Raw genomic sequence first — 26791 nt, forward strand, 5'->3', positions numbered from 1 at the left:
GCCTCTCGTGACATCACAAATACTGTAAGTACTCCTTGGATGTCACACATACTCTGAATAGTCTGTGGGCGTGGTCGGGTGTCCTGCACTCTGTAAAGGTTTGGATTTCTCTGGTTCAGTGGTAGAACTAGTCCCCCTCTTCCCCTTTTCTCCACACCCTCCTTGACCACCAACCAGCTGCCTCTAGGTGTGCGGACAGTCCAGTAATGTGTCTGACTCTGCATGAGCCCTCTAGTTACTCATTAACTCTCCGTGGTAAGCACAACCTTCCCGGTATTACATGAATCTGAATCATGTGTTGTACAGTATGGATTTTGCTCCATTAATAATGATTAACTAGCTGCTAGTAGTAGTAGAGTGAAGGACATGGTGAAGGACATGGTCACGTTTCCACTATGATGCCACCTTTGCCCAGGTTTACCAGATTCCAGGAAGTTTTTTTTTTCTTCAGATATTTCTGTTTCTTGAAGGAAATATTGAGTAATATGTATGTTCTTGGTACCTCAAGTTATATTTATTTTAAGATGTAGTAATATTGAAGAGCGCTGGCAACTGTCAGGTTTTCTAATGTTTGTATAATTCTGCAGAGAGTAGACTTAATTCATTTTGACAATGGCATCAATGTTGTTAACAATAACTGTTGTGAAGAGTTGCTCATACTGTCCTCACACACACGTGAAGGTAAACATGCATACACACGCACGCATGCACACACACACTTTCACAAATTAGAGGCATACACTAGACTTTATCTCACTACAGTGTAGTTCTTTATTTACAGAGAATGAAAGACATTGTCTGACATGAACATTTAACTACAGTTAGGATTTACTTTTCTTTCCTAACATAAGGTCACCTTTTAGGAGCGTGGAAAATACGAGATAAATAGTGTCTTTGGTGACATACTTATATAAACATACAAAGATAACTTAAATACATTACTTTTCTTAAATAGTACCACTAATAATATATAATATGCACAAGTGCGCATTATATTTTCGATCATCTTCACTCCACTGACAACTCTTCAAAGACATTCATACAGATCTTTATCAAATGCAATATATACAATAAAACTCTCCTCTGTCATAAAAAATATAATTGCAACATTTGAAATTCAAGTTGTGAGGGACTAACAACCTTAAAGTGCTTTGCTCAGTTTGCTGTGACCCTAAAAGAGGCTTCTGACCTTAAGTATAATTAAATATTGAATGAGGAAAAACAGACTGGGATTGTGATGTGTTAGATCCCTGGCTAGGATTATACTATAAGTACCTACACATACCTACACATACACACTCACATACAGATTTGAGCACTTCCACTCAGAGCACACAACACACTCCTGCATCTCTTTACAACGTAGGTTAAGTTAACAATGGCAGGCGATGGCAGTGTTAGTTTTGATGTAAGACTGATGGAGAGTGTTTCTCGCAGCACACAAGGGGAGGTATTAGTGTTCAAAGGTCGGAAATAATCTGGTGCTACGCAGTTTACCCAGACAAAACCCTCAGCTATGCTGCTAGGAAAGGTTACGGACCCGCCAGTGACACAACGCTGACGTGTAATTACCATCACATAAGATTCACAACACAAAGATAAAGTATAGCAAAAACAAAATGGCTACAACAAAAGTCCAACAAACACAAGGTTGGTTCCTGATACTATATGTGGCAGGTCAGACACAAACACACACCTGTGACAGTGGTGGGTAAAAAGTTGAGAGATTCACCAGGGTTCTTAGCGTTTGAAAAGCCTTTTAATGATCTGTCACGAGACACTGATTAGCTCCATTACAGCAGAGAATGGCATGTGTGTTTCACAAAGCCTTTGAACAGATTAGACTTAAAGAACCAATGAATCTCTGATTATGACCTGCGACCTGGCGTCGCCATAATTACTGAGATAGAAGGAGAGAGAGAGAGAGTGGTAGAGGGAGAGATGGAGAGATAGAGAGAGTGAGACAGAGAATCACTCTACGATTAAATGAGCGAAATCTAAAATAAACTAAAGTCCCACTTTCGATTAAGATGATTCAGTCCAAAAATACAAAAAGAAGCAAGACAAAATGAAAGGGGAATATGGATAGAGGAATATAACAGCACATTAAAGTATGATGTAGATCGCAAAAAAAGAAAATGACTGTCAAGTATTGTCAGATATTTGGTGAATTTAAACCACTTGCCCAACTAACTTAATTAGTTGTAGAATTATAACTTAATTAGTTGTATAATTATTTGATTGAGGCAACGCTGTGGTCAAAACAAAACAGTAAAAACTTGGACCCTAAAAGACTCTAAGCTAATTTTGGGTACTCCTGTGATTGTATAAGTATGACACAGTAACCTAATAGTTACATAGTCATTGTGAGCATAAATACATGAACGTATGAATAATTGCTGACCTGGTTTCTAACTGCAATAATAACAACATCAGCGAGTTTAGATCAAAGATATTAGAAAACGAATAGTCTGAATGTTGAGGATTATTTCAACTATTCTAATCCTCTGATATTGAGAATATGAAAAAATTGTATGTTTTTCAAAGAGCCAGGCCGCATGATTATTATGGGTATTATGTCATGGAAATGTTGTGGCTTGATTTTTCAGATCGACAGACTCTGCACCTTTTGAAGGTTGGTCTAGTTTTTTGTATGCTTGCTGAGTTGAGGTTGTTTTTAGTTATTTTTAGTGAGGGCATCCGCCCACCATTTCAGAATCAGTTACAACAAGGGAAAAAGGGGATCTCAGGACATATATATTTTTTATGGTATTTCGTATACAGATTTAAAATGTGGCACTCTGTCTCCCTAACTTGGTCTCCGTGGTCTGTCATTACAAAGCCACAACGTAACAGTACAGCACTTTGCTGTTGACTCTGTGCTAATTTAGACTCATTTGACAAACTACAAGCATACAGCGTAAAGTGTTGTTTTATACACACTAAACTACTAGCATTTTTAGGATCTAAGTATTCATAACTGACCTGATTATTATTAATAACGACAAGGTAGCCTCTAAATATTCCTAGGCAGTACTGTTAGTGGCAGATTTTGGGTTTGGGTTGGCAAGTTGTGATGGTTTAGCTAGTAATTATATGGTCCCCTGGGCAAGGCACGGTCAAGGATTCTTTTGTTTATAAATACAGCAGACGATGGCCTAAGTCTGGTAGAGTTGGTGTGTTTGCCGCCTCACCACCATGGCGGTACAACTAAAGAGATTAGGTCTGATTGATTAAATTGCCGTAAACTTAAAGTTGAGACTTAGAGGGAGAACTTAAGAATCACGTGGAGGGGATAATATTTCACACTTGGGATAAGGGCAGCAGGAGTGTTCACTGTGTTCACGAGCCAACCAATAGATCTCAACGCTGAAATAGATCCACAATGATTAATAATAAAAACATTGAAAACCTCCATCTTGTACAGGAACTGAGTCATTGAAATGTTGACCCTCATCTTTCTCTTTCTATAAACAGTCTCTACTAGACGAGTCCAGAAGCAGAACTCCATCCAGCCACTGCTGAACAGAACTTGACTATTATGGCTGAATGCGGCTGTCAAGGCTGTGGTCTGCTGAAACATCTCCTTCACAGAACCACAGACTGCTTCTGTCGGGAACACCATTGGCTGCAGATGAGAGAGAACTTACAGTAGGTTCTTGTCTGTAAGGTCAGTGTCTGTGTCTGCCCACAAATGGTTGCTGGTGGTCTGTAAATCAGAGGCTTACCCCAGATATGTCAAACATGGTCCCTCAAATTGTCCTGGCAGATCTAAGGGGGCAGGGTTTAGGGTGTTAGGGGGCTCTGGGGTAAAAGGGTTCATCCGGTCGTTTTGACGGGTCTTCAGGAATATATTCGCTCTGACAGGGATCCGATCCTAGCCCTGGTAGAAATCCACATTAGAGGCTTAAGTGTTTGATCAATGGGGCCAGAGCTAACTGCTGCTGTGGAGGTCATCGGGCATTATACAGACACGTCCAGTTGCGCTGACTTGTGTTAAGGAGAAAGACTGGTGGACGGGGGCATTTATTCTTACATTAACAGGATTAGAACGTCAAACTGAGCCCCTTGCAGCTCTTTGGCTAGTCAGGAGGCCGGGAGAAACACAAAGACTTTGACGAGGAAAACACAAAGAAATGTCCAGAGGATCTCTGGGTGACAGGTATTCATTCCCAGGGGTGGTTGGTGGTGGGAAGCGTCGACTAAGAGGCTTTCATTCATGTCAGATTCCTTCTTCTTAAACAGCATGATGTGTTTTTGAGGTGTACAGAGGAGTAAGGCAAATGTCATTCAAAAAGTACAGAAATTGACATTTCAGGATCAAAAAAATGTGTGGACTACATCTAACACTAATGCAAAGGCTATCTGTGATACGTAAAATAGAGATACATGTCTATAGATATAGGTTTGCTGGGGTGTTTATGTTTTCAGAGAAGAGAGGGAAAAGTATCCGTCCGTCGCTCATCCGTAACTATGCGGACTCCGGGGGTTAATGGGGGAGGAGTCTTCCCGTCCACTCTGGCCAATCAGCTGATAGAGCCGGTGGCTGAGGTTCTGAACCTGGCAGGTTCCCAGGGCGCACCCCACTCTCATCAGCTGTGGGCGGTGGGAACCCCCACGCAACCCTGAGTGGGCATGGCGACGACCTCTTGACCCCGTCCGTTGGGGCTCCATGCCATCCTCACCCCTCGCCCATACCAGAGCTTCAAGATGGGCTGTGTTCATGACAGTGGGTGGTGTGTCTCTGAGGAGGTAGCCAGGTAGCCATTTGATGGAGGGCTGGAGGTCTGATGAAGGGCTGGAGTCTGTTGGGCTGGCGAGTTTGGTGCCAGTTTTTGGAGTGAAGATCTCCTCCTCTCTCAGCGCATGAAGCTTCTTAAGCAGCTCCAACCTGGGAACATAGGAAAAAATAAGACAAAGTTCAGATCTTGATACGTCAAGATTGATGTCTGTATATTTCCACTCTGGGTCAATGGTGACCATTGAATCTAATTTTAGAACTGGCCTAGTTGTTATCAAACCGTTATTAAGCACACTTCCAACAGCATTTTATGTCGACACACACTGACAGTTAACGTTACCCACATGGAATGGGCATGGTGAGTGTTGATGTGTCACCATCCTGTCTTATTGCATTTTAGAAGACTAATGGCCTTTCAGCACAGGAACAAAACAGAATGGGGACCTGGCTGCTGCCCATTTATTACATGTCCACCTTAGCTAAAGCAAACAGACAGTGGCTCAGGAGATTTACTGACTACCCACTCAAGAGAGGGAAGGCTAATGTACAGAGCAAACTGTGGCCAGTGTCCACAGGACGGAAGCATCACTAAGTTTCAGGAACAGCATGTTTAGCAAACACAGCTCAGATTGACTCTGGCTTTAGTGCTGAGAATGAGGAGACCCTGCCATCTGTTCTCTTTTTGACGATGACACCGGCTGCTCAACTTAAACTTGGCACTGGGGACGCTTTTCTCTGAACTGTTGTGGGTGTGTTTGCTCAGAGGGCTCTAATTTGTGTGTCTGTGTCTTAGTTCGTTACAGATGCTCTAAAGAGGTAGAGGCTCATGCACCTGGCGGAAGTCATATTGGCGAAGCACTGGCCGCAGTGAGTCAGGGAATTCGATTCTCAAAATGGCGCCAGTGGGTGTAGGTATATCAAGCCTCAATTCTTTGAAGTATTAAGTATGACCGTTGTGTGCTAAATGTCCTCCCATGATAAAGTTAGAACAAGGAAGAGAAAATGTCCCTTTTGTATCCTTTCTCTATATTAAAGAGCATAGAAACATTTCCACAGCATCCGGTTCTGACCGGCTTCCAACTGCTCTTTAGGAGAAGCAGTAATGATAGTTGGCATACAGCGTAATTATTTAAAAAAGCAGCATTCTCCTTGTGAAACGCTGACTGGAATGTGAGAAATAACAGTGTAGGCCTACTGTAGAATGCCACTATGCCAGTGGTAACCAACCAATCTCTGTACAGACACAGTGAGAAGTGGCCATATTAATGAACAGGGTTCCAAAACCTTCTCTGCCTCCTAAAGACGGTCTCTTAGTTAATGAGTTCAGTGCCTTGGCCAGGATCTTGCCTTTATTTATTCCTTATTTTACCAGGTAAGTTGACTGAGAACACACATTCTCATTTACATCAACGATCTGGGGAATAGTTACAGGGGAGAGGAGGGGGGATGAATGAGCCAATTGGAAGCTGGTGATGATTAGGTGGCCATGATGGTCAGGTTGGGAATTTAGCCAGGACACCAGGGTTAACACCCCTACTCTTACGATAAGTGACATGGGATCTTTGGTGACCACAAAGAGTCAAGTGACCTGTTTAACGTTCCATCCAAAAGCCAGCACCCTACACAGGGCAATGTCCCCAATCACTGCCCTGGGGCATTGGAATATTTTTTTAGACCAGAGGAAAGAGTGCCTCCTACTGGCCCTCCAACACCACTTCCAGCAGCATCTGGTCTCCCATCCAGGGACCAACCCTGCTTAGCTTCAGAGGCAAGTCAGCAGGGTATGCAGGGTGGTATGCTGCTGCCTAACATGTTGTTTGTGGTCAAAATTCTGCAGTTAAACATTATTCTCTTGAAAAGACCCTACAAACATGACAATGAGCCTGTATGGGTTTGTTCAACCAATTTAACCTCAAAGGGAGTTTTCCGGTGTGTTGCGGGCTTGCAGCCCAATGTAACTAGCCAATCTAGCTACTTTACAAGCTAAAATATAATGCTATTCCAGCAGTTCCACCACAAAGAAAACACTGAAAGAGCTTTGTCACCACCTGTGTCTCCCTGCCATCCAGCCTGTTTGCCCGTACAGGGCAGGGCCCTGGTGCCTGGTGATGGTGGGTGTCACTGGTAACCACTGTGGTAGTATAGAGGGAACACTATTTCCAGGAGCACCTAGTCATTCAGCTCTGTCCTGTGGCCATGGCCTCGCAAAGTCACACCCACCTTCTGTGCCAAACACCAGGCGGCCAGACAGGCACAAATTGTATTTGACTGCGTCGAAAAAGCTACATTTATATACCGCATTAATACTGCAATGGGGTTGTTATATAGATTTGGATAGTCTATATTCATGACAGTAAATTTGTATTTAGTTGACCTTTCTTTACACAAAAAGGCTGAAATACAAGCTTCTGTACAGGCTCATTCTTCTTTTGTGTTTCGAATCCATGGTGGAAAATGTGTTTCTCACACGAGGAAGGAGGAAACTTAATCCGTTAGGAAAGAAGAGATGATGAATAAACTAAACAAAGGTGAAACCGCTACAGAACAGCTTAATTTAATCCCTGGATCAGGGGACAAAAACAGGTCTGATGCGGTGTGCAGACTGCCAGCGCCAAACAATGCCCACTGGGCACACACTGGTTGAATCAACGTTGTATCCACATCAATTCAATGAAATGACGTTGAACCAAAGTGGAATAGATGTTGAATTGACATCTGTGCCCAGTGGGTGTGCTGTACCCAGCTTCACATCTGTAAAAAACAATTGATATATGTTTTATTGTACACCGGATAAGTGCAGTCAAATGTGTTGATTTACAGGGTCAGCCATAGTAGTACGGTACCCCTGGAGCAAATTAGGGTTAAGTGCCTTGCTCAAGGGCACATCGACAAATGTTTGACCTTGCAACACTCTAGTCTCCCTGCCGCTCTAAGACATTGTGTCAGTCCCAATCCACCCCATCGACCAAGTCGTTTGTGTGTGTGTGTCTTTGTGTGTGTTTTAATGCCCATTTAACATGCCCTCATCCACCCCTGGTGGAGCAGTAGTGGACTTTGTGGCTCACTCAGCACTGGAATCTCCCATAACACACCATGTCACCCCGAGCCCGACCCAACGCAGTCAGACGATGGCCGCTTCGCTAGTCAGGCTATTCTGGGCTGGCAGACAGCCATAAAGACCCTGTGATGTAGTTAAAAAACAATTTTCTTGGCGAATTAGTAACTGGAGGGAGGCGGAGAAGGAGAAAAAAGAAAGAAAGAGCGAGTCTGCTGTTTAAAGGAGGTTAAACGTGTTTGGGTTTCTGTCGGGTTCGCCTCCCACCCAGCGAGTTCTTGCCATGTCCTTTTGTCCTCCTCTCTTCTCTGTTACACCCTCTGACCTGACCGCTTTACCTTCACCTGACGCCCTTCAAATTTTATATAGCTTTTATATAATGGCTTCACAAGCAAATGTGAACTTGCTGTTTTGTCCCTAGGTACAGCAAGGACTAATTTGTTCCGGAGGTATCGGATGGATCTGACCGGAGGCGTTTTGGCCAAAGACTTTGGACCGGAGGTGTGACTGTAAGTGAGTGTGCCCAGTGCACATGCTCCTATCCAGTTTCGTTGGGATGTTCTTCTGATCCCACAATAAGCCTTTTGGCCACCGTGCTCTAGCCCACAGCCAGGAGAAGGCAACAGCACCATGTACTGTAGGCCGGCCCAACGTGGGAACTCTCTCACTGGATCACATCTGATCTGACAGCCCGTCTAATTTGGCTATTGAGAAAGTAATCCTGCAAATTGACAGTAATGGAGGTCTTTGTGATTGGCAGGGGATCAAAGATATCAGAGCTTCACATTCTTGGAAACATTCACTCACTCAACATTCGTTTTCAGCACCATCTGATATGTGGAAGATTTTTTTTTTTCTTCATATATTGGTAACAAATCCACCTACTTGTTCTGTAAAAGTCACATTTTCATCAGAGGGCATTAAGCTAAAAGTCAGCCTGGGGAAGGGGCGGAGGGATGAGGGATTTGAGGGTTCGATAAAAGGGTAAGCTGATCCCAACTTCTTTGTGCTGCAGTGTGGGGTTATTATTTCGTATTACTCCCACAGTTTAGACTGAGGTTAAGGTCTGGAATCACAACTGAGATCCACCAGTGGAACCACAACAATAGGGTGATTCCACGCCAGCGGGAGCAGATTTATTTTGTGGTATTTACATTTACATTTTATTCCTTTAGCGGACGCTCTTATCCAGAGTTACTTACAGGAGCAATTAGGTATCTCAGAATGTTCTGGCAATTCTCACACATACATTTGATTGGGAGGAAATATGTTTAACATGTTTGTAACATTTCTATCACAAGCCATTTTTTTGAAAGTCATGATGAAATTGGCCATTTTATACCCTTTTTAGTATACATGCCTCCTGTAAGACCCTATGATCTGTGAACTGTTCATAATACAGACAACATATTGATGTCATTATACTCCTTATAGTGTTCTCTCTGAAATACACATTTTCACATTCATTTATTCAACATTACAAATATTAATATGAATCTCAAAACTATCCTTTTTAGACATTCTCTTCAAACACGTAACATTTCCAGAGTGGGCTCTCTGGTACTTTTAATGATATGACCCATTCTATACATATAAATTGACATGATAGGTCATTAACCAATCACAGCCTCCTGTAGGATTGCACATTCAGCAAGTCACCAGCAGAGGGAGTTCCCTTTGAATCAATTTTCCCATTCACTGTGTTGGTGGTGCTCATAAAATGTATCGTACCTTCAGAATTAGCAGAGAGCCCACACTGGAAATGTTATGCACTTATAGAGTATATTGTTCCAAACAATGTCTTAAAATGAACAAAATCAAAAAGGGTAGTTTTGAGATATTCATATTCATATTTTAATGTTGAATAAATTAATATGACATTTTTTATTTCAGAATTAAGATATACCCCAGGTTTAGAGAACACTATAAGGAGTATAATGACACATGTTGTCTGTATCATGTACGGTTCACGGATCATAGGGTCTTATAGGAGGCATGTATAGGTCTAAAAAGGGCCTAAAATGGCTACTTTCATCATGATTTTCTCAAACATTGTTTGAGATACAAATGTAAAAAGCATATCAAACATCCTTGCCCCAATGAAGTTTCAATGTGAGAATTGTCAAAACAATCTGAGATACCAAAAATATGTTACACTCCCACTGGTGTGGAATCGCCCAATGTCCCACCAGCCCCAGCCTGATGCCCTCCTCTGCCCCAGTAAGGCCCCCTCAGAGAGGGGTAAGCCTTGGCCAGTACCAGGTCCTTCATACATGCTTATACCCAGGGGGCTGGGGCCTACCATGGGCTGTCGTAATCAGCAGTAAATGTGGCACATTCATACATAATCCTCGCCAGGCCCCATGCAGCTAACAGAGGACAGATTGTGTTTTCAGTAAGGAGACAGAAATAAGCGAAAGGCGATTTATTTGTGAATGAACCATTGCTGCCGCTTGTTCTCCATGCGTTGGTGTTTTTATAACCTCTTGTGTTGATGATAAGTATGTGCTAAGAGGGGTGATTTAGCACTTTCCTCATCATGCACTGGATTGGGTGAAAGTGTACATGGTTGCTAAAGTCCATGGCTTGAAAGAATGACTGCCACGTATCCAGAAACTGAAAGGAGACTCATCACTTTCTCTCTATTCTCTCTTGTTCCCCGCAGGAGACTTAAGTGTGTAGTGGTTAAGGAATTGGGAGACGGACTTCAAACCACACAGTGGTTGCAGTTCCAAGTTCCAATTGAACTGAGGCAGTCACTCGCAGCTGCAGTGCTGACTCCTGATTGAGGCCTGCTCTCCATCGGTAATGTAGGTATCCATCTACGCCACAAATGACTGTACTTAGCTAGTATAGCACCTAAATTGTTCTCAACCACCGATAGAACATGAAACAAGAGCTTAGTCCTTCTCTCCTCAGACCTCGGAGCTCCATCTGTGTTCATTCTTCAGCCTTTATCCTGTGTTCTTTCTTTAACACTTACAGTATACACACACACACACAGACAGACAGACAGACATACTGTACAAAGGTTGTCACGATTCCAGTATCACGATAGTCAGAAGTATCGTGGCAAGGAAACAAAACACGAAGCGGATTTAATTTCTTGAGGAAAACAGTCATAATATTAGAATCAAACAGCATTATGTTGTCACCTAGAGTCACATTTGTTTATTTTGCAAGCTACACACACACACACACACACACACACACACACACAATATTTTCCCCATGTTCAGGCTTTCAGTACAGAGTGGAAGCATGTTCTTCATGGATGTGGACGGTGGAATTTAGGTCTTAGACACTAATCCACTGTGGAATTCTGAGCTGCCTGGCGGGAGACTAGTTCTCTCTTCTCTTTAGGCCTGGTCGTAATGACCCCCACGGAGCACAGAGAGAGAGAGAAGGAGAAAGAGAGAGAGCGAGAGAGTGGGAGAGAGAGAGGGAGGGGCATGGCAGTGTTTATGTGGTAGATACAGCATATCTCCATACATCGGCAGTCCAGGCCTCTGTTTACAGTGTGGCCCACATCAGAGCAGCCATACATCCTCAGAGCAGAGGTCTAACCTCAGAGCCATACATACTGCCTCTCACATAGCGATCTACGGGGTTATATCAGACTGTGAAGCATGCAAAGTGTATTCAAGTACATAAAAGAGATAACTCACGTAAAGTTTAAGTATTTATGAGCCATATTAGTCAAGGTAATGTTCATGTTATGTCTATGATATTGTATAAACATGTCTATAAATCTATATAAAGTTACTGTATATAGAGTTATAAAATCTATCACCATCTAATGGATGCAAAGAGCATCTGATATATATTCCTCAGAAGACAACAGTATGTCCTCTGAGTGGTGGATGATGATGCAATGTGCCTGTTTCTGGGGTAAATATTGTGTTTGGACTATGGATGGCTGTTGACATCTGAATTGCAGGCAAGGGTCCTGGCCCTGATGCTGGCCCCATATGGGGTGACAGAGGGAGTTAATGATTTAGGAGGAGGATGGACGGACGGGAAAAACATTGGTTGTTTTTTGTCCTGTAAGGATCCTGAGCAAACTCATGCCCACAATACACAGACTCAAATACACACAGACTCAAATACACACAGACTCAAATACGCACACTCAAATACACACAGACTCAAATACACACAGACTCAAATACGCACAGAGTCAGATACACACAGCCAGACCAGGAGGCTACACATACACAGGCCATCTTTCTAAAAAGAATACACTTTACACTTCCACAAGCTCAATACACAAACTCTCAATACACAAAATGTGATGCGTGCATCCTGTCTGGGATGTCTGACATGTCATATCATGTCGTTGACCTCTGACCCAGACTGTGTGGAAGCAGTGAGGGTCATCACGGCAACAAGTGCAGTAACATGCCTCTCTCTGGGGCACCCTGCATCCCACTACTGGAATCCACAATGTAAAGCTGCTTAATCTCTAAAGCCATATTTAACTTGTGGTTTGGCTCTGGCCTTCAACTATTTTCTCTCAAGTTGTTACTGTATGTAAAATGAAGGGTATAGTTTGTATTGTGAATGGCCTAGAGCAGGGGTGGCAAAACACAAGGCCCGCGGGCCGTCCATGATCAGGACATCACACCTCAGTCTGAAAAGGGGAATGAGAGTCGGAGCAATGAGGCCTGTGTTATTGTTATCAGCCAGTGATGGGATCATCATGTGTGATGGGAAGAACAGTGCGTTTGGTATGGAGGGAAGAAAAAGTGGGACATTTACTGAGTAAATAAATAGATAAAAGGAGGGAATAAGGCAGAGAGAGAAACCAGCATTAGAGAGGGAGAGAGACACCAGCATTAAAGAGGGAGAGAGAAACCAGCATTAGAGAGGGAGAGAGAAACCAGCATTAGAGAGGGAGAGAGACACCAGCATTAGAGAGGGAGAGAGAAACCAGCATTAAAGAGGGAGAGAGAAACCAGCATTAGAGAGGGAGAGAGAAACCAGCATTAGAGAGGGAGAGAGACACCAGCATTAGAGAGGGAGAGAGACACCAGCATTAGAAAGGGAGAGAGAAACCAGCATTAGAGAGGGAGAGAGAAACCAGCATTAAAGAGGGAGAGAGAAACCAGCATTAAAGAGGGAGAGAGAAACCAGCATTAGAGAGGGAGGGAGAAACCAGCATTAGAGAGGGAGAGAGACACCAGCATTAAAGAGGGAGAGAGAAACCAGCATTAAAGTGGGAGAGAGACGCCAGCATTAGAGAGGGAGAGAGACACCAGCATTAAAGAGGGAGAGAGAAACCAGCATTAGAGAGGGAGAGAGACACCAGCATTAGAGAGGGAGAGAGAAACCAGCATTAGAAGGGAGAGAGAAACCAGCATTAGAGAGGGAGAGAGACACCAGCATTAGAGAGGGAGAGAGAAACCCGCATTAGAGAGGGAGAGAGACACCAGCATTAGAGAGGGAGAGAAAAACCAGCATTAGAGAGGGAGAGAGACACCAGCATTAGAGAGAGAGATATATATCAGCATTAGAGGGGGAGAGAGAAACCAGCATTAGAGAGAGAGAGAAACCAGCATTAGAGAGGGAGAGAGAAACCAGAGAGAAACCAGCATTAGAGAGGGAGAGAGACACCAGCATTAGAGAGGGAGAGAGAGAGAAACCTGCATTATAGAGGGAGAGAGAAATCAGCATTAGAGAGGGATAGAGAAACCAGCATTAGAGAGGGAGAGAGAGAGAAACCAGCATTAGAGAGGGAGAGAGACACCAGCATTAGAGAGGGAGAGAGAGAGAAACCAGCATTAGAGAGGGAGAGAGACACCAGCATTAGAGAGGGAGAGAGACACCAGCATTAGAGAGGGAGAGAGAAACCAGAGAGAAACCAGCATTAGAGAGGGAGAGAGACACCAGCATTAGAGAGGGAGAGAGAGAGAAACCTGCATTAGAGAGGGAGAGAGAAATCAGCATTAGAGAGGGAGAGAGACATCAGCATTAGAGAGGGAGAGAGAGAGAAACCAGCATTAGAGAGGGAGAGAGAGAGAAACCAGCATTAGAGAGGGAGAGAGACACCAGCATTAGAGAGGGAGAGAGAGAGAAACCAGCATTAGAGAGGGAGAGAGACACCAGCATTAGAGAGGGAGAGAGACACCAGCATTAGAGAGGGAGAGAGAAACCAGCCTTAGAGAGGGAGAGAGAAACCACCATTAGAGAGGGAGAGAGAAACCAGCATTAGAGAGGGAGAGAGAAATCAGCATTAGAGACGGAGAGCGAAGCCAGCATTAGAGAGGGAGAGAGACACCAGCATTAGAGAGGGAGAGAGAAACCACTATTAGAGAGGGAGAGAGACACCAGCATTAGAGAGGGAGAGAGACACCAGCATTAGAGAGGGAGAGAGAGAGAAACCAGCATTAGAGAGGGAGAGAGACACCAGCATTAGAGAGGGAGAGAGAGAGAGAAACCAGCATTAGAGAGGGAGAGAGACAACAGCATTAGAGAGGGAGAGAGACACCAGCATTAGAGAGGGAGAGAGAAACCAGCCTTAGAGAGGGAGAGACAAACCAGCATTAGAGAGGGAGAGAGAAACCAGCATTAGAGAGGGAGAGAGAAACCAGCATTAGAGACGGAGAGCGAAACCAGCATTAGAGAGAGAGAGAGAAACCAGCCTTAGAGAGGGAGAGAGAAACCAGCCTTAGAGAGGGAGAGAGAAACTAGCATTAGAGAGAGAGAGATAAACCAGCCTTAGAGAGGGAAAGAGAAACCAGCATGAGAGAGAGAGAGAAACCAGCATTAGAGAGGGAGAGAGAAACCAGCATTAGAGAGGGAGAGAGAAACCAGCATTAGAGACGGAGAGCGAAACCAGCATTAGAGAGAGAGAGAGAAACCAGCCTTAGAGAGGGAGAGAGAAACCAGCCTTAGAGAGGGAGAGAGAAACTAGCATTAGAGAGAGAGATAAACCAGCCTTAGAGAGGGAAAGAGAAACCAGCATGAGAGAGAGAGAGAAACCAGCATTAGAGAGGGAGAGAGAAACCAGCATTAGAGAGGGAGAGAGAAACCAGCATGAGAGAGAGAGAGAAACCAGCCTTAGAGAGAGAGAGAGAAACCAGCATTAGAGAGGGAGAGAGAAACCAGCCTTAGAGAGGGAGAGAGAAACCAGCATGACAGAGAGAGAGAAACCAGCATTAGAGAGGGAGAGAGAAGAGAGACACCAGAATTGGAGAGAGAGTGAGGAAAAAGAGGGAGGATATTATGAATCTCCCTTCCATCACCAAGGGAACATCCAGAGGGGATTTCTAGAAACGATAACCCCTCACACAACCACAGCTTGGAAAGGACAAACAGACTCCCTCTTATTGAACTGTTTGTTTTTGAAACGCTGCTGTGTTCACTCAAATACACTGATAGAGAGCACTGCTGCAACCGCAATCCCATCCATCATTACCCACAAATTCTGCCCCTACTGTTTTAAATGGAAAGTTATTGCTGAGAAATGAATGTCATAACAACCATTGGGAAGCAGAAATAGCCTATCTCTGCTGGGAGCTCAGACTGACATTAACAGAGAGGTGTTTGAGTCACGCTTCCCTTTGCTTCAATTTGATTTCAACAGCAGGTGTTTGTCTATGCTCTGTGAAACACACACACACACACACACACAGATGCGCAGACACACACACGCGCACACACCTGTAGACAGAGGTGGTTAAGCTGTTAAATTGTTATGTCCGAACCTCCAGCGTAGGGGCTCTCCTGTCAGAATAGGGTCACCTTATATGGAGACTATTGTCTGGCACACCCTAATCAGCCCTGCCATCCAATCTACGTCATGCAGGGTAAAAACAACCCTCTTTTTCCACATCCTCATAAGTCAATAACCTCAATTATAAACCATAAAGACTTACCTGTCCATTCATGGATGCATGTCAGCAAAATTTGACATTTATCACTTTTCTGTTGAAAGTTGATGCCCCTAAAATGGTGAGTCTGAGTGCAGATATACAGCAAGTTAACAGTAGGGTCACTGACCTAGTAATAATATGAATAAGACTCAACAAATGATCATCTCCATATCCCTTGGTTGATCATGTCTGAGTTACCAGGCCAACAACACAACTCATGGACATTTTTTAGGACCTGTCAGTGTGTCCTACAGCGCTAACCCACATTAGAGGAACATCTGGATACAACCAAGTGCCTCACTTCATTTGCCCCCAAAAATGACTAACACGTGAAACTGTTCCTCTTAAAGTTTTCAACATCCCAGATTTCTATGTAACGGCATGGCTCTGGGTGAAGGCAATCATCTGTTTTCATTGGTTTCTGTCATTGACAGGGTCCAGGTTCCTGTCAGTCTCCCACCAGAAGAGGGCATGCAGACACTGACTCTACCCTCTGCTCTAGTTCTCACTGCACTAAAACACACCAGAGACTGGAGTCTTCACTGGTGCACTTCTCCTTCACTTTGCACAGGCACTTCTGCCCACCCAATGAAATAGGAAATGGGAAATTGTGTGTGTGTGTGTTCGTGTGTATTATTGACCAATTCCCTGTGATCTTGGGATTTACTACCATGTCACACACAGAAGAATAGCAGAGTGGAAAAATACAAGTGCCACTCATTACAGTATTACAGTACAGTAGCCAATGCCTGGAATTACGGTGGAATTCAGCAAATGCCAACATGAGGAGGCCTGTTTTTCCACCTCTGCTATCATATTTCCCACATGAGGTCATATTCCTAACACAACATACTGTTAACTTCAGGACCATACATTTGCCTGAACAAATTACTAAAACCAAACCTAATTTGTAAAACAAACACACAACCATATATCTGTTGCATTCCAAAATATAGTCAGATAAAGTAGATAATCAAATCATATGGAACTTTAGGGGGATAGTATATTGGTTTGGCGCAATTAACCTTGCCCTTGAACACTGACGCAAGTAGCTATCACTTTTGTTTAGGGACCTATAACGAAATGTACGGAAGTCTTTCATGAATAGTGCCAGATTGGATGTAACGTTTATCTACATGGTTAATATTTCAATAAAATACATAACAGTATGTAATAAGGCGTCTAACCTGCGCATCAATTTCGGTTTGTAGCGCAGTGTGAAACAATATGATGCAATGATAGTCGTATTGTCCTCTGTCCCATTAATTATGTTTTGAGTTTTTGGACTAAATTAAATTGCATCATATAAGAACACAAATTCTGAAGAGTACACTTTATTATGCAGATGGTATAAATGCGTAATTTCATCATGGTGCCCATTTTTCAACATAGAGATCATGGATAAGATAGCGCTCATTAGCCTACATTATCATGAACTTTAAGTCAATATAAGTGTTTAAATCCCATAACAGACCTAGCCCAATTGATAGAGCAGTGCAAATGAGAGACTGCGCAAAGCGCGCATGGATGAACTCTCAATCCATTCTAAAAACACGGATTCCCCTCAAACGTTTTCACATCGTCATATCATAACTACAGAGCCCCCAGGTTATCTGAGCGGGAACGCACATTTAGTGTAACACGTCTCTCTCTCTGACCTTGCCGGCTAGCACTACTCTCTTTCCATTACTACTCTCTATCCGTTATCTCCCCGACACAACACCTGACTGAACAAAAACTTCAGCGTACTTTAATGCGTTAACCTCAACATGATATAATAACTGGTTCAACGGGTTTGTGGTTTGACCGTGTGACTTAATTAAAAAAACAGTAGGCTAAAAAAGGCGCACGTCAATTCACCAAACACCGGCAAAGTCGTTGGACATTCGAGAATAGACAATATCATAATTAATGCATCTCACCCATCACTGTATATTCCGAATCCTGGAATAAAATAAGACTACATGTAGCCTATATTTGAATAATGCCTTCAGATTTCCTCTTGAAATTGCATGCGCTTTCATATGTCCAATGTGCCCTCCACAAGAGCATTTTTGTTCAATAATCATCACATCCTGAAAGGATTACTCTTAGAAAGTGAATGAGAAGGAACTGGAACGCACGTTCAATATAGGAAAGTCATGTAATGTCTTTCTTCTTACCTGTTTCTCTCCAGACGGTCTGCGACCGGGAGAGCCAGGAGCTGCTGGAGGGAGAGTAGGCTGATGCAATACACAGCAACCGGCAGAAGCGAACGCATCTCGGGACGAGTTCTCACACACACCCCCTGGGAAGGAGGGGGTTCCCAAACCACCTGGACGATGTTCAACTCCCGGGGAAGAAAGATTCCAAAAGGTTTTGGTATTTAGGCTAGTACTGATATCCAGGCAACAATGATTGAGACAGTCAAATAATCCTGTGATAAACAGAGAAGAAAAAAAGTAGAGAAAAGTAAATAAATTGTCTAATTTGATCAGGATATTGATTAGGATATGTTATCAACATATGCAAGAAATACAGTTATTTTGCAATAAATATTCAAGAGTGCCTGTTCGACACCTGCAAGTGCATTATTCACTCACTATTCAGTAGCCTAATAATTTCAATAGTGCATACAAAGTGCACGAACCACTTTATGTGTGGCCAATTAAAAGCTATGGATAAAGAAACCTCTAGCACTAAAGAAAATGTAAAAAAAAAAGATTTCCAGCTACACCCATTTTTCACATTTTACATAAAAATTATATTGCATTTCAAATTTTAACTGTAATAACTCGTTTAAATAGTACATTTCATTAATGTGAGTAATATCTTACGTATATGAGGATTTTCAGCAATATTCTCGTAGTTCAAAGTATTTTCCCACGGATCTAACAAGTGTTGGTCAAGATGAAGTTCTCAGACTCAACTTCTGAAGCTGAACGAAGATGACATTGTGCGTATAAATATTGAGTGGGCGGGACTCATTCTGCACGGTGCACCTGATAGGCTCCGTCAATTGTCGGATGTGTGTGTTTGAAGTGTGACATTTACAAGTTTGCTGTTATAGGTTTTGGTGTCAAATGCCAACTGACATGCCAAAATGATGATGGTGCTTGACTGATCAAAGACCTTCCAAGAACTTCCAAGAGAACAAGTTCAATGTGTGTTCTGTTAGTTATAGATTTTCATATTTAAGATAGATTTTAAGACATATCCATACTAATCCATTGATACAAATGTTGTGTTATTAACAATTGTCATAGTATATGTCATACAAACAAATGGTGGCATGTTCTCAAAATGCTTTTCTTAGACTTTTATCATGTGTTTTTCACTCACTCCCTTCCCCTCTCTCTTATCTTTGTCTTCAACACCAAGTGAGCCTGAGGGATAAGAATAGATACTTCTCTTTCACATTCCTCTGAATGTTGGAGGGACACAACCATGGCTACACATTCTAAGTACTATCCAATGTGCTATTGATACATAAGCTATTTGACAGATTGCTTCCTGATTATGCCACAAACATTTATTTATCCTACGTTTTCCAGAACTATAAGGAAACGTTTTCCAGAACTATAAGGAAATATGACCTCACAAAGAGTACCATGTGACCTATGATAATGAATGGTTATCATTATATACACTGGGCGGCAGGTAGCTTAGTGGTTAAGAGCATTGTGCCAGTAACCGGAAGGTCGCTGGTTCTAATTCCCGAGCCGACTAGGTGAAAAATCTGTCGATGTGCCCTTGAGCAAGGTGCTTAACCCTAATTGCTCCTGTAAGTCGCTCTGGATAAGAGCGTCTGCTAAATGACAAAAAAAAAAAAATGGTTAAAGTGGCTATTATATAGCTTGATGCCACTAGGATCTAAAGATCATGTGCAGCTAATTTGTTTAGGATGTTTTCTTCATGTCTACAATGAGGATGTTGTTATTTGTGTTTACTAACCTTACTACGATGTTGTAGATGTGTCAGTCACACGTTTAGACTCGTATATCCTACAACTGACTTTGATGAATCACATGAGTCATATTTCACTCAGTGCCACTCAGTGTACGTCGGGAAAGTGGGCGAGTCTGTATTGTCTCCGAGCTTAGCAAGCATGAACACCTGTGCTCTATCCTGATTGTGACATGTTTTATTAATTGGGCTGCATAGTCATAATGTACATACCTGATCCACACAAAACACAGAGGAGAGTTACGTAGTTATGCAACCATCATTTCAGAGAAAACAGACCAAATGGGATGCCAAAGGTTGAGTGTCTTTCCCAGTTTATGAGAGCCCCCTTAAGCTTCAGCTTGGGTTAATATAAACTATAGAGTGGGGAAAGTAAATATAGGGAATATAAGTCTGAAACAGAACACCCATGAAGAATCAAATACATTTTGTTTAACTCAGTTGGACAGTTTACCACATTTTGAAATGTCTCTCTCTCCGTCTCTCTCCCCTTCTCTCTCTGTTATGAATTGTGTTTTTAAGCAATGTTCATTACTCGTCAAATCGTCTGGCTGCTGCCAACTTCCCAATTTCTCACCCTCCACTGTTGTCACTGTGTGTCTTCCTGCAGTGTTGAAGGCTTTGAAGTCCTCCATTAGTCTCTCATAAGTATTATAATAACATTAGTATCAGTGCCCACACAGGTAATAGCCACTATCAGCCTAATCCAGCCTGGGCTGAAATTAAAGGATCCACTCCCTATAATCTATTATAATCTCTGGTTTGGTGTTATTTTCCCAGGGGGGATCATAACAATGACGCAGTCAGCGAAAGTAAACCAATCAGGAAGTCACTCACCTTCTTCTTGTCCTCAAAAGGCATCTGTCAGGTCTAGCCTGTTACAGTGTTTGGTAAAAATTTACATTATATCATACAGCATACATTACCCATCTATAAGCATGTTATAAACATGACATTATAGCTACACAGAGAATTGTGATTTTCTGACCATAATGAATGAGACATGTAATTCTCCTACTCTGGAGATGGCAATTAAAATTTGGCCAAAAGTGAGTTTCTAATCAAGATTTTTTAAAGAGACAAAAAGTCCAATAGTATATCATTTGACCCTTGCAAAATCAAGAGATGAATATCAACCGCAAGGATTCTGCAATGTATTACAGGTGTCTGAATTGGTAACTGATTGATTCAAACTGAGGTTAGGATGTATTGGATACCAAAGCTGGACAGCTCTACCAGGATTTTGAACCATTTATGTAACAACGAGCAGGCATCATATGACATCAGCCCTGTGAATCAGTGCCCTCAGTGTACTGATGAACAGAGAGGTTACCGCATGGTTTGATCTCTCAATCATACACTGGCATTACTGGTTGTGTAATATGCAGCACACACTGTGCTTGAAACGATCCTCCAACTTTTACTCTCTCTGGCTTTGAAATGGACCGACAGAGCACCATTGATGTCCTGTCGAGACAATGTTCTAGAGTCGTGGTCAAGCGATCAAAGGACATGGATCTCTGATTGTGCGACGCTGCTTTCTTTTTATATACAGTACCGGTCAAAAGTTTTAGAACACCTATTCATTGAAGGGTTTTTCTTAATTTTTACTATTTTCTACATTGTAGAATAATAGTGAAGACATCAAAACTATGAAATAACACATATGGAATCATGTAGTAACCAAAAAAGTGTTAAACAAATCAAAATATATTTTATATTTGAGATTCTTCAAATAGCCATCCTTTGCCTTGACGACAGCTTTGCACACTCTTGGCATTTTCTCAACCACCTTCATGAGGTAGTCACCTAGAAGAATCTCAAATATCTCTTTAAGACATGAAGGTCAGTCAATCCGGAGGAAAAACCATCAAGCACTATGATGAAACTGGCTCTCATGAGGATCGCCACAGGAATGGAAGACCCAGAGTTACCTCGGCTGCAGAGGATAAGTTCATTACAGTTACCAGCCTCAGAAATTGCAGCCTAAACAAATGCTTCACAGAGTTCAAGTAACAGACACATCTCAACATCAACTGTTCAGAGGAGACTGCGTGAATCAGGCCTTCATGGTCGAATTGCTGCAAAGAAACCACTACTAAAGGACACCAATAAGAAGAAGAGACTTGCTTGGGCCAAGAAACATGATCAATGGACATTAGACCGGTGGAAATGTGTCCTTTGGTCTGGAGTTCAAATTTGAGATTTTTGGTTCCAAACGCCGTGTCTTTGTGAAACGCGGTGTGGGTGAACGTATGATCTCCGCATGTATATTTCCCACCGTAAAGCATGGAGGAGGAGGTGTTATGGCATGTGTTATTTCATAGTTTTGATGTCTTCACTATTATTCTACAATGTAGAAAATAGTAAAAATAAAGAAAAACCCTTAAATGAGTAGGTGTTCTAAAACTTTTGACCGGTAGTGTAAATATAATTTAAAACAAGGTACACATACAAAATGATGCACTTGATTAAGAATCATTGAGGATAAACACCACAAAGTCTACGACTTATTTCCATTGTGGTCCTCATTTTCATGATAGCATGTGGCAAGTTTGGCATGTAGCAGGATAAAAAAAACTGAAGCTAAAATGGCAGGCAAATTGATTATTTAGTCATAAAAACACATATACATACTATAGAAAAAGGAACGCTTTGGTCATCAATGGGCTAGGAGGGATTGCTCACAGAGGCACACTAACCAATAACCAGGATTTCACCTTCTTTTTAAATCTTACACAGAGTGGGAATAGTTTTAACAGAGGCAGACTATTCCACTTAGAGGCTCCTTAGTGTAAAAAAGTACCTTTCCCTGTCAGGCTTCTGAATCTATACACACACAGAGCACACACACACACACACACACACACACACACACACACACACACACACACGCTAGCTATCCAAGCTCTAGTGTTATGGTTGTGTGAATCTCTAACATGGGGAAAGTAGTCAGATAAATGCCTAGGAGCTGCCCCATGGATGATCCTATGTACCAGACTAAGCCTAGTATGTGTGACCTTTGGGCAGCCAGTTGAGCTCCTGAAACTGACTCCTACCAATATGAGTACCTGGGCTCAGATTTATCACCACCCTAATGAACTTGTTCTGGGCTATCTGAAGCTTGCTTTTTAGTAGATTAGTTAAGCCTTCGAACCAGGAAGTGTAACGTGGAGGAAATACACAGAAACATCTCATTCCCGTAGTCGTACTATGCCGCCTTTTAATATTACATTTTACATTTTAGTCATTTAGCAGACGCTCTTATCCAGAGCGACTTACAGTTAGCACATACATTATTTTATCGAACCCACAACCCTGGCGTTGCAAACGCCATGCTCTACCAACTGAGCTACATCCCCTGCCGGCCATTCCCTCCCCTACCCTGGACGACGCTGGGCCAATTGTGCGCCGCCCCATGGGTCTCCCGGTCGCGGCCGGCTACGACAGAGCCTGGATTCGAACCAGGATCTCTAGTGGCACAGCTAGCACTGCGATGAATGAATATGCGAGGTGAGGTCATTGGGACTAAGCTAAACACAACAGTTTCTTTGCATCAAAGAGTGGAGCATTGGAATCAGACAAAAACTATAAATTTTGATCCTACAAGACAGACTTCAATATCAGATTTCACACAAACAAATAAAACTAGGTTTATACATTCCATTCACATACTCAAACAGACAATAATAATGTGTTGCCACAGTCACGGAGGGCGTGCCCAGGGAGAAGGAGAGCAGGTCTGTTAAAACTATCTTCACCGCTCCTCAAGGCAAGCCGACCAGCACATAGTACACAAACTGGAAGGGTTTTATACAAAAGGCCACACCCTTAAATAACTATCACACACACCTGGCACAGGCAGACCAACAAGAGTGAATTCAAAATAGGTTGACGGTTCTAACCCGTTACACTAGCATAATCAAAATGAGTGTATTAGCTAGCCCTTTCTTACCTGGTACCTTAGTGGCCATACCCCCCCTCCCAGGTTGCCATCTAGTGTACATTCTAAGTAATTAACTGCTGTTTTGGCACAGAATACCTCTCCTGCTAGCTGTACCCTGATGTCTGAGGACTTGCTAAGTTTCAATTTAGACCCGAACAGAATTGCTTCTGTTTTGCCGAGGTGCAGAGATAGCTTGTTGTCTATGAGCCATGCATTGATGTTAGTGAGCTCTGCGCTCAGTATACTCTCCAGTGTCGTTTGGTTTTTGGGAGACACCAGGAGTGCAGAGTCCTCTTCATACAGAAACAGGTGACATGAGCAAGCATCCTTCATGTCATTAATGTACAGCAGGAATAACAGAGGCCCTAGCACGCTCCCCTGTGGAACGCCACAGCTTATGGGTAGCCTCAGAGGGCAATCCATTTACCTCAACCACTTGTTCCCTCCCCAACAAGTAGGTCTCAACCCATTCAAGAGTGGTACTGCCCAACCTCTTCTCTTCTTGTCTTGTGACATTTTTGGGGTCACAGACTGGCTGATTGGTTGTGTAAACATTAGGAAAATGCTAAATGTTTTACTGTGATTTCACGGGAGCCCTTATAAACAGAGGCTCCCCAGGGCGAAACTGAACATATTCCATGTCATAATGTGTGTAGAAATAATCTGTGCCATCTAATGTTGTGTACACAGGGGGTTGGGATATGTCCGCTTATGGTTTCTGAACAGGAAGCACCACATAAAGAAATTACAGAGCTGAAGTGTTCTGATCATTTCTCTCAAAGTAGGTGGCTTCGTTGCAAAACAACCTAACCATTTTAGTACCGGTAATGTGCATTCAAGTGGCGGAGAAGATGTGTGTACAAAAGTTCACCCCTGTTTCTGAGAAAACCTCTTGAAAAAATCCACGGATATATTACTTCATTTTCGGTATGTACTGTAAACAGTACACTGGGCACAGACATCAATTCAACGTCTATTCCACGTTGGTTCAATGTAATTTCATTGAAATGAAACAACGTTGATTCAATCAGTGTTTGCCCAGTGGGTACTCAATACCTACTTTCCTTCCTTGCACAGCAACTTGATCAATTCAAGAGCCTGTCTGATATTTCAGGAATGATTTCTCAAATATTAATTTCTACTTCACTCCATCCTCCAACAATTCCATGTGCATCTATTCATTCATCCATCAATTCACCCATATATTTATTTCCTTCCTGCTTTTTCTGTCATTTTACCAGAAACCTCACTGTATCTAGTTATCTTACAACTGCTGCCCCCTAGTGAACCTCCTATCAGTCTAATGTTCTACAGGAGAGGCCAGTTACTGAGGCCAGCTGCAGAGACACACATGGCTGATCCCAGTGGAGCTTTGCCAAACACAAAGGCTTTGACCTCCTATGGGGCTGGGGACAGCCTAGATTATGTCCCAGATAGAAGATAAACCTCATTTGTCAGCATTTTTTAAAACACAAAAAAACAAACATGATTGAATTAGGACTTTTTGTAATGTCAAGCAGACCCTTAAACCCTAAGTATGAGGCACCGTTAAATCCTCTATGAAAAATAATTTTGGAGACATGGGATGAGCATCCCCATCTCCCCTGTGTGCTCACAGGCACAGTGGCTCCCCCCATCAAATGTGTTTACACGGCTAGTTTGTTTGGGATGGCGCACAACCAAGTTTGTTTGTGTGGCTAGTCGTCTCTCTGACGGCTCACAGTCAAGTTTGTTTGTATGGCTCTTGTTACCAGCGAGGGGCCGAAGGTGAGGGGGGTTGGAGGAGATGGCCAAAGGGAGTCAGGGTTTTGCCCAGTGTGCCCATTTCATGGGCAAATGAGGGATTACTTATCTGTGTGGTGAAAGATGAAAGCACAGACAGGGTGCTTGTTGCTAGGTGGGACAGTGGAGGCAGACAATAGTGGTGCTTCCAGAACTGACTGCGCCTGACCGGGCCCTTTTTAACTGGCGGCAGTAGAACAGGAGATCCCAGTATCAAATAGCCAAACAAATATAAGATTCATGATAGTATCATGTCTATGTACACTGAGTATACAAACATTAAGAACACCTGCTCTTTCCATGACATAGACTGACCAGGTGAATCCAGGTGAAACCTATGATCCCTTATTGATGTCACTTGTTAAATCCACTTCAATCAGTGTAGATGAAGGGGAGGAGATAGGTTAAATAAGGATTTGAGACATGGATTGTGTATGTGTGCCATTCAGAGGGGAAGACAAAAAATTTAAGTGCCTTTGAACGGGGGTATGGCAGTAGGTGCCAGGCACACCGGTTTGTGTCAAGAACTGCAACGCTTCTGGGTTTTTCACATTCAACAGTTTCCCATGTGTATCAAGAGTGGTCCACCACCCAAAGGACATCCAGCCAACTTGACACAACTGTGGGAAACATTGGAGTCAACATGGGCCAGCATCCCTGTGGAATGCTTTCGACACCTTGTAGAGTCCATGCCCCGACGAATTGAGGCTGTTCTGAGGGCAAACTTACTGCAGTTAACCTACTTTATGCATTCTCTCAGAGCCATGCTTGGTTCATTAATATATTTACTTACAGACCTGGCAACGACCAAAGTCAGGGGTTAAGTTTGGTTCAGCTCCTTGAATGGACAGGGATTTTCAAAATACAATTCGCTTATAATATTTTTTAGATACAGTAAATGAATGTGACCTTTAATTCACTTTAAATAAATGAACAGAAGTGTTCTTGAACCAAACAGCTCAGGAGAGCGATCTCTGACATCTCTTCCTGCCCCGGAGCTTCTTCTCTGTATGTTATGAATGAAAACACTAATAGTTACAGAGCAGGAAGGTAGAGTTTACTGTACACAAAGCCCTTTGCTACATTTCCCATCGCCTGCGGGTGAGTGTGTGTTCCAGGCACCTGGGTACCATGGGGACTCTGTGGAGCTCTGACCCCTGGGAAGTGATGAGGAGGCTGGGCCTTACAGCCTGGGTCAGGGCCTCTCCTATCAATCGCAGACTGGTCCAACGACCTCTTCATACAGGCCTCAGTCTGTCCAACACTTACATTTGGTTTGTTTTCTCAAAGAGTAAATTCCCATGGCAGATAAATATCATTGGCTCAATTACTATTGTGTTTATGTATTCTTAGATGATATCTGCCTCTTTGAGAGGAAACATTCTGTATTATTGCAGCACTATAGACGTCAGTTGTATTTACATCCTGAACTACCCCTCTTCCTT

General features: G+C 42.8%; 1 protein-coding gene across 1 annotated transcript; it reads right to left on the minus strand.

The window, feature by feature from the left end:
• Window positions 1-747: 747 nt before the first annotated feature.
• LOC121543546 (protein ADM2) lies at window positions 748-18581 on the minus strand. The gene is made up of 3 exons (XM_041853497.2): window positions 18490-18581; window positions 17836-18089; window positions 748-4891 (listed from the first exon to the last, which is right to left on the minus strand). The coding sequence occupies exons 2-3, from the start codon at window positions 17931-17933 to the stop codon at window positions 4462-4464; spliced, it is 528 nt and encodes a 175-aa protein (XP_041709431.2). The 5' UTR covers window positions 17934-18089; window positions 18490-18581; the 3' UTR covers window positions 748-4461.
• Between the last annotated feature and the right edge of the window lie 8210 nt (window positions 18582-26791).

This window comes from Coregonus clupeaformis, chromosome 28, assembly GCF_020615455.1.
Source record: "Coregonus clupeaformis isolate EN_2021a chromosome 28, ASM2061545v1, whole genome shotgun sequence".
In the NCBI taxonomy this organism is placed as follows: domain Eukaryota; kingdom Metazoa; phylum Chordata; class Actinopteri; order Salmoniformes; family Salmonidae; genus Coregonus; species Coregonus clupeaformis.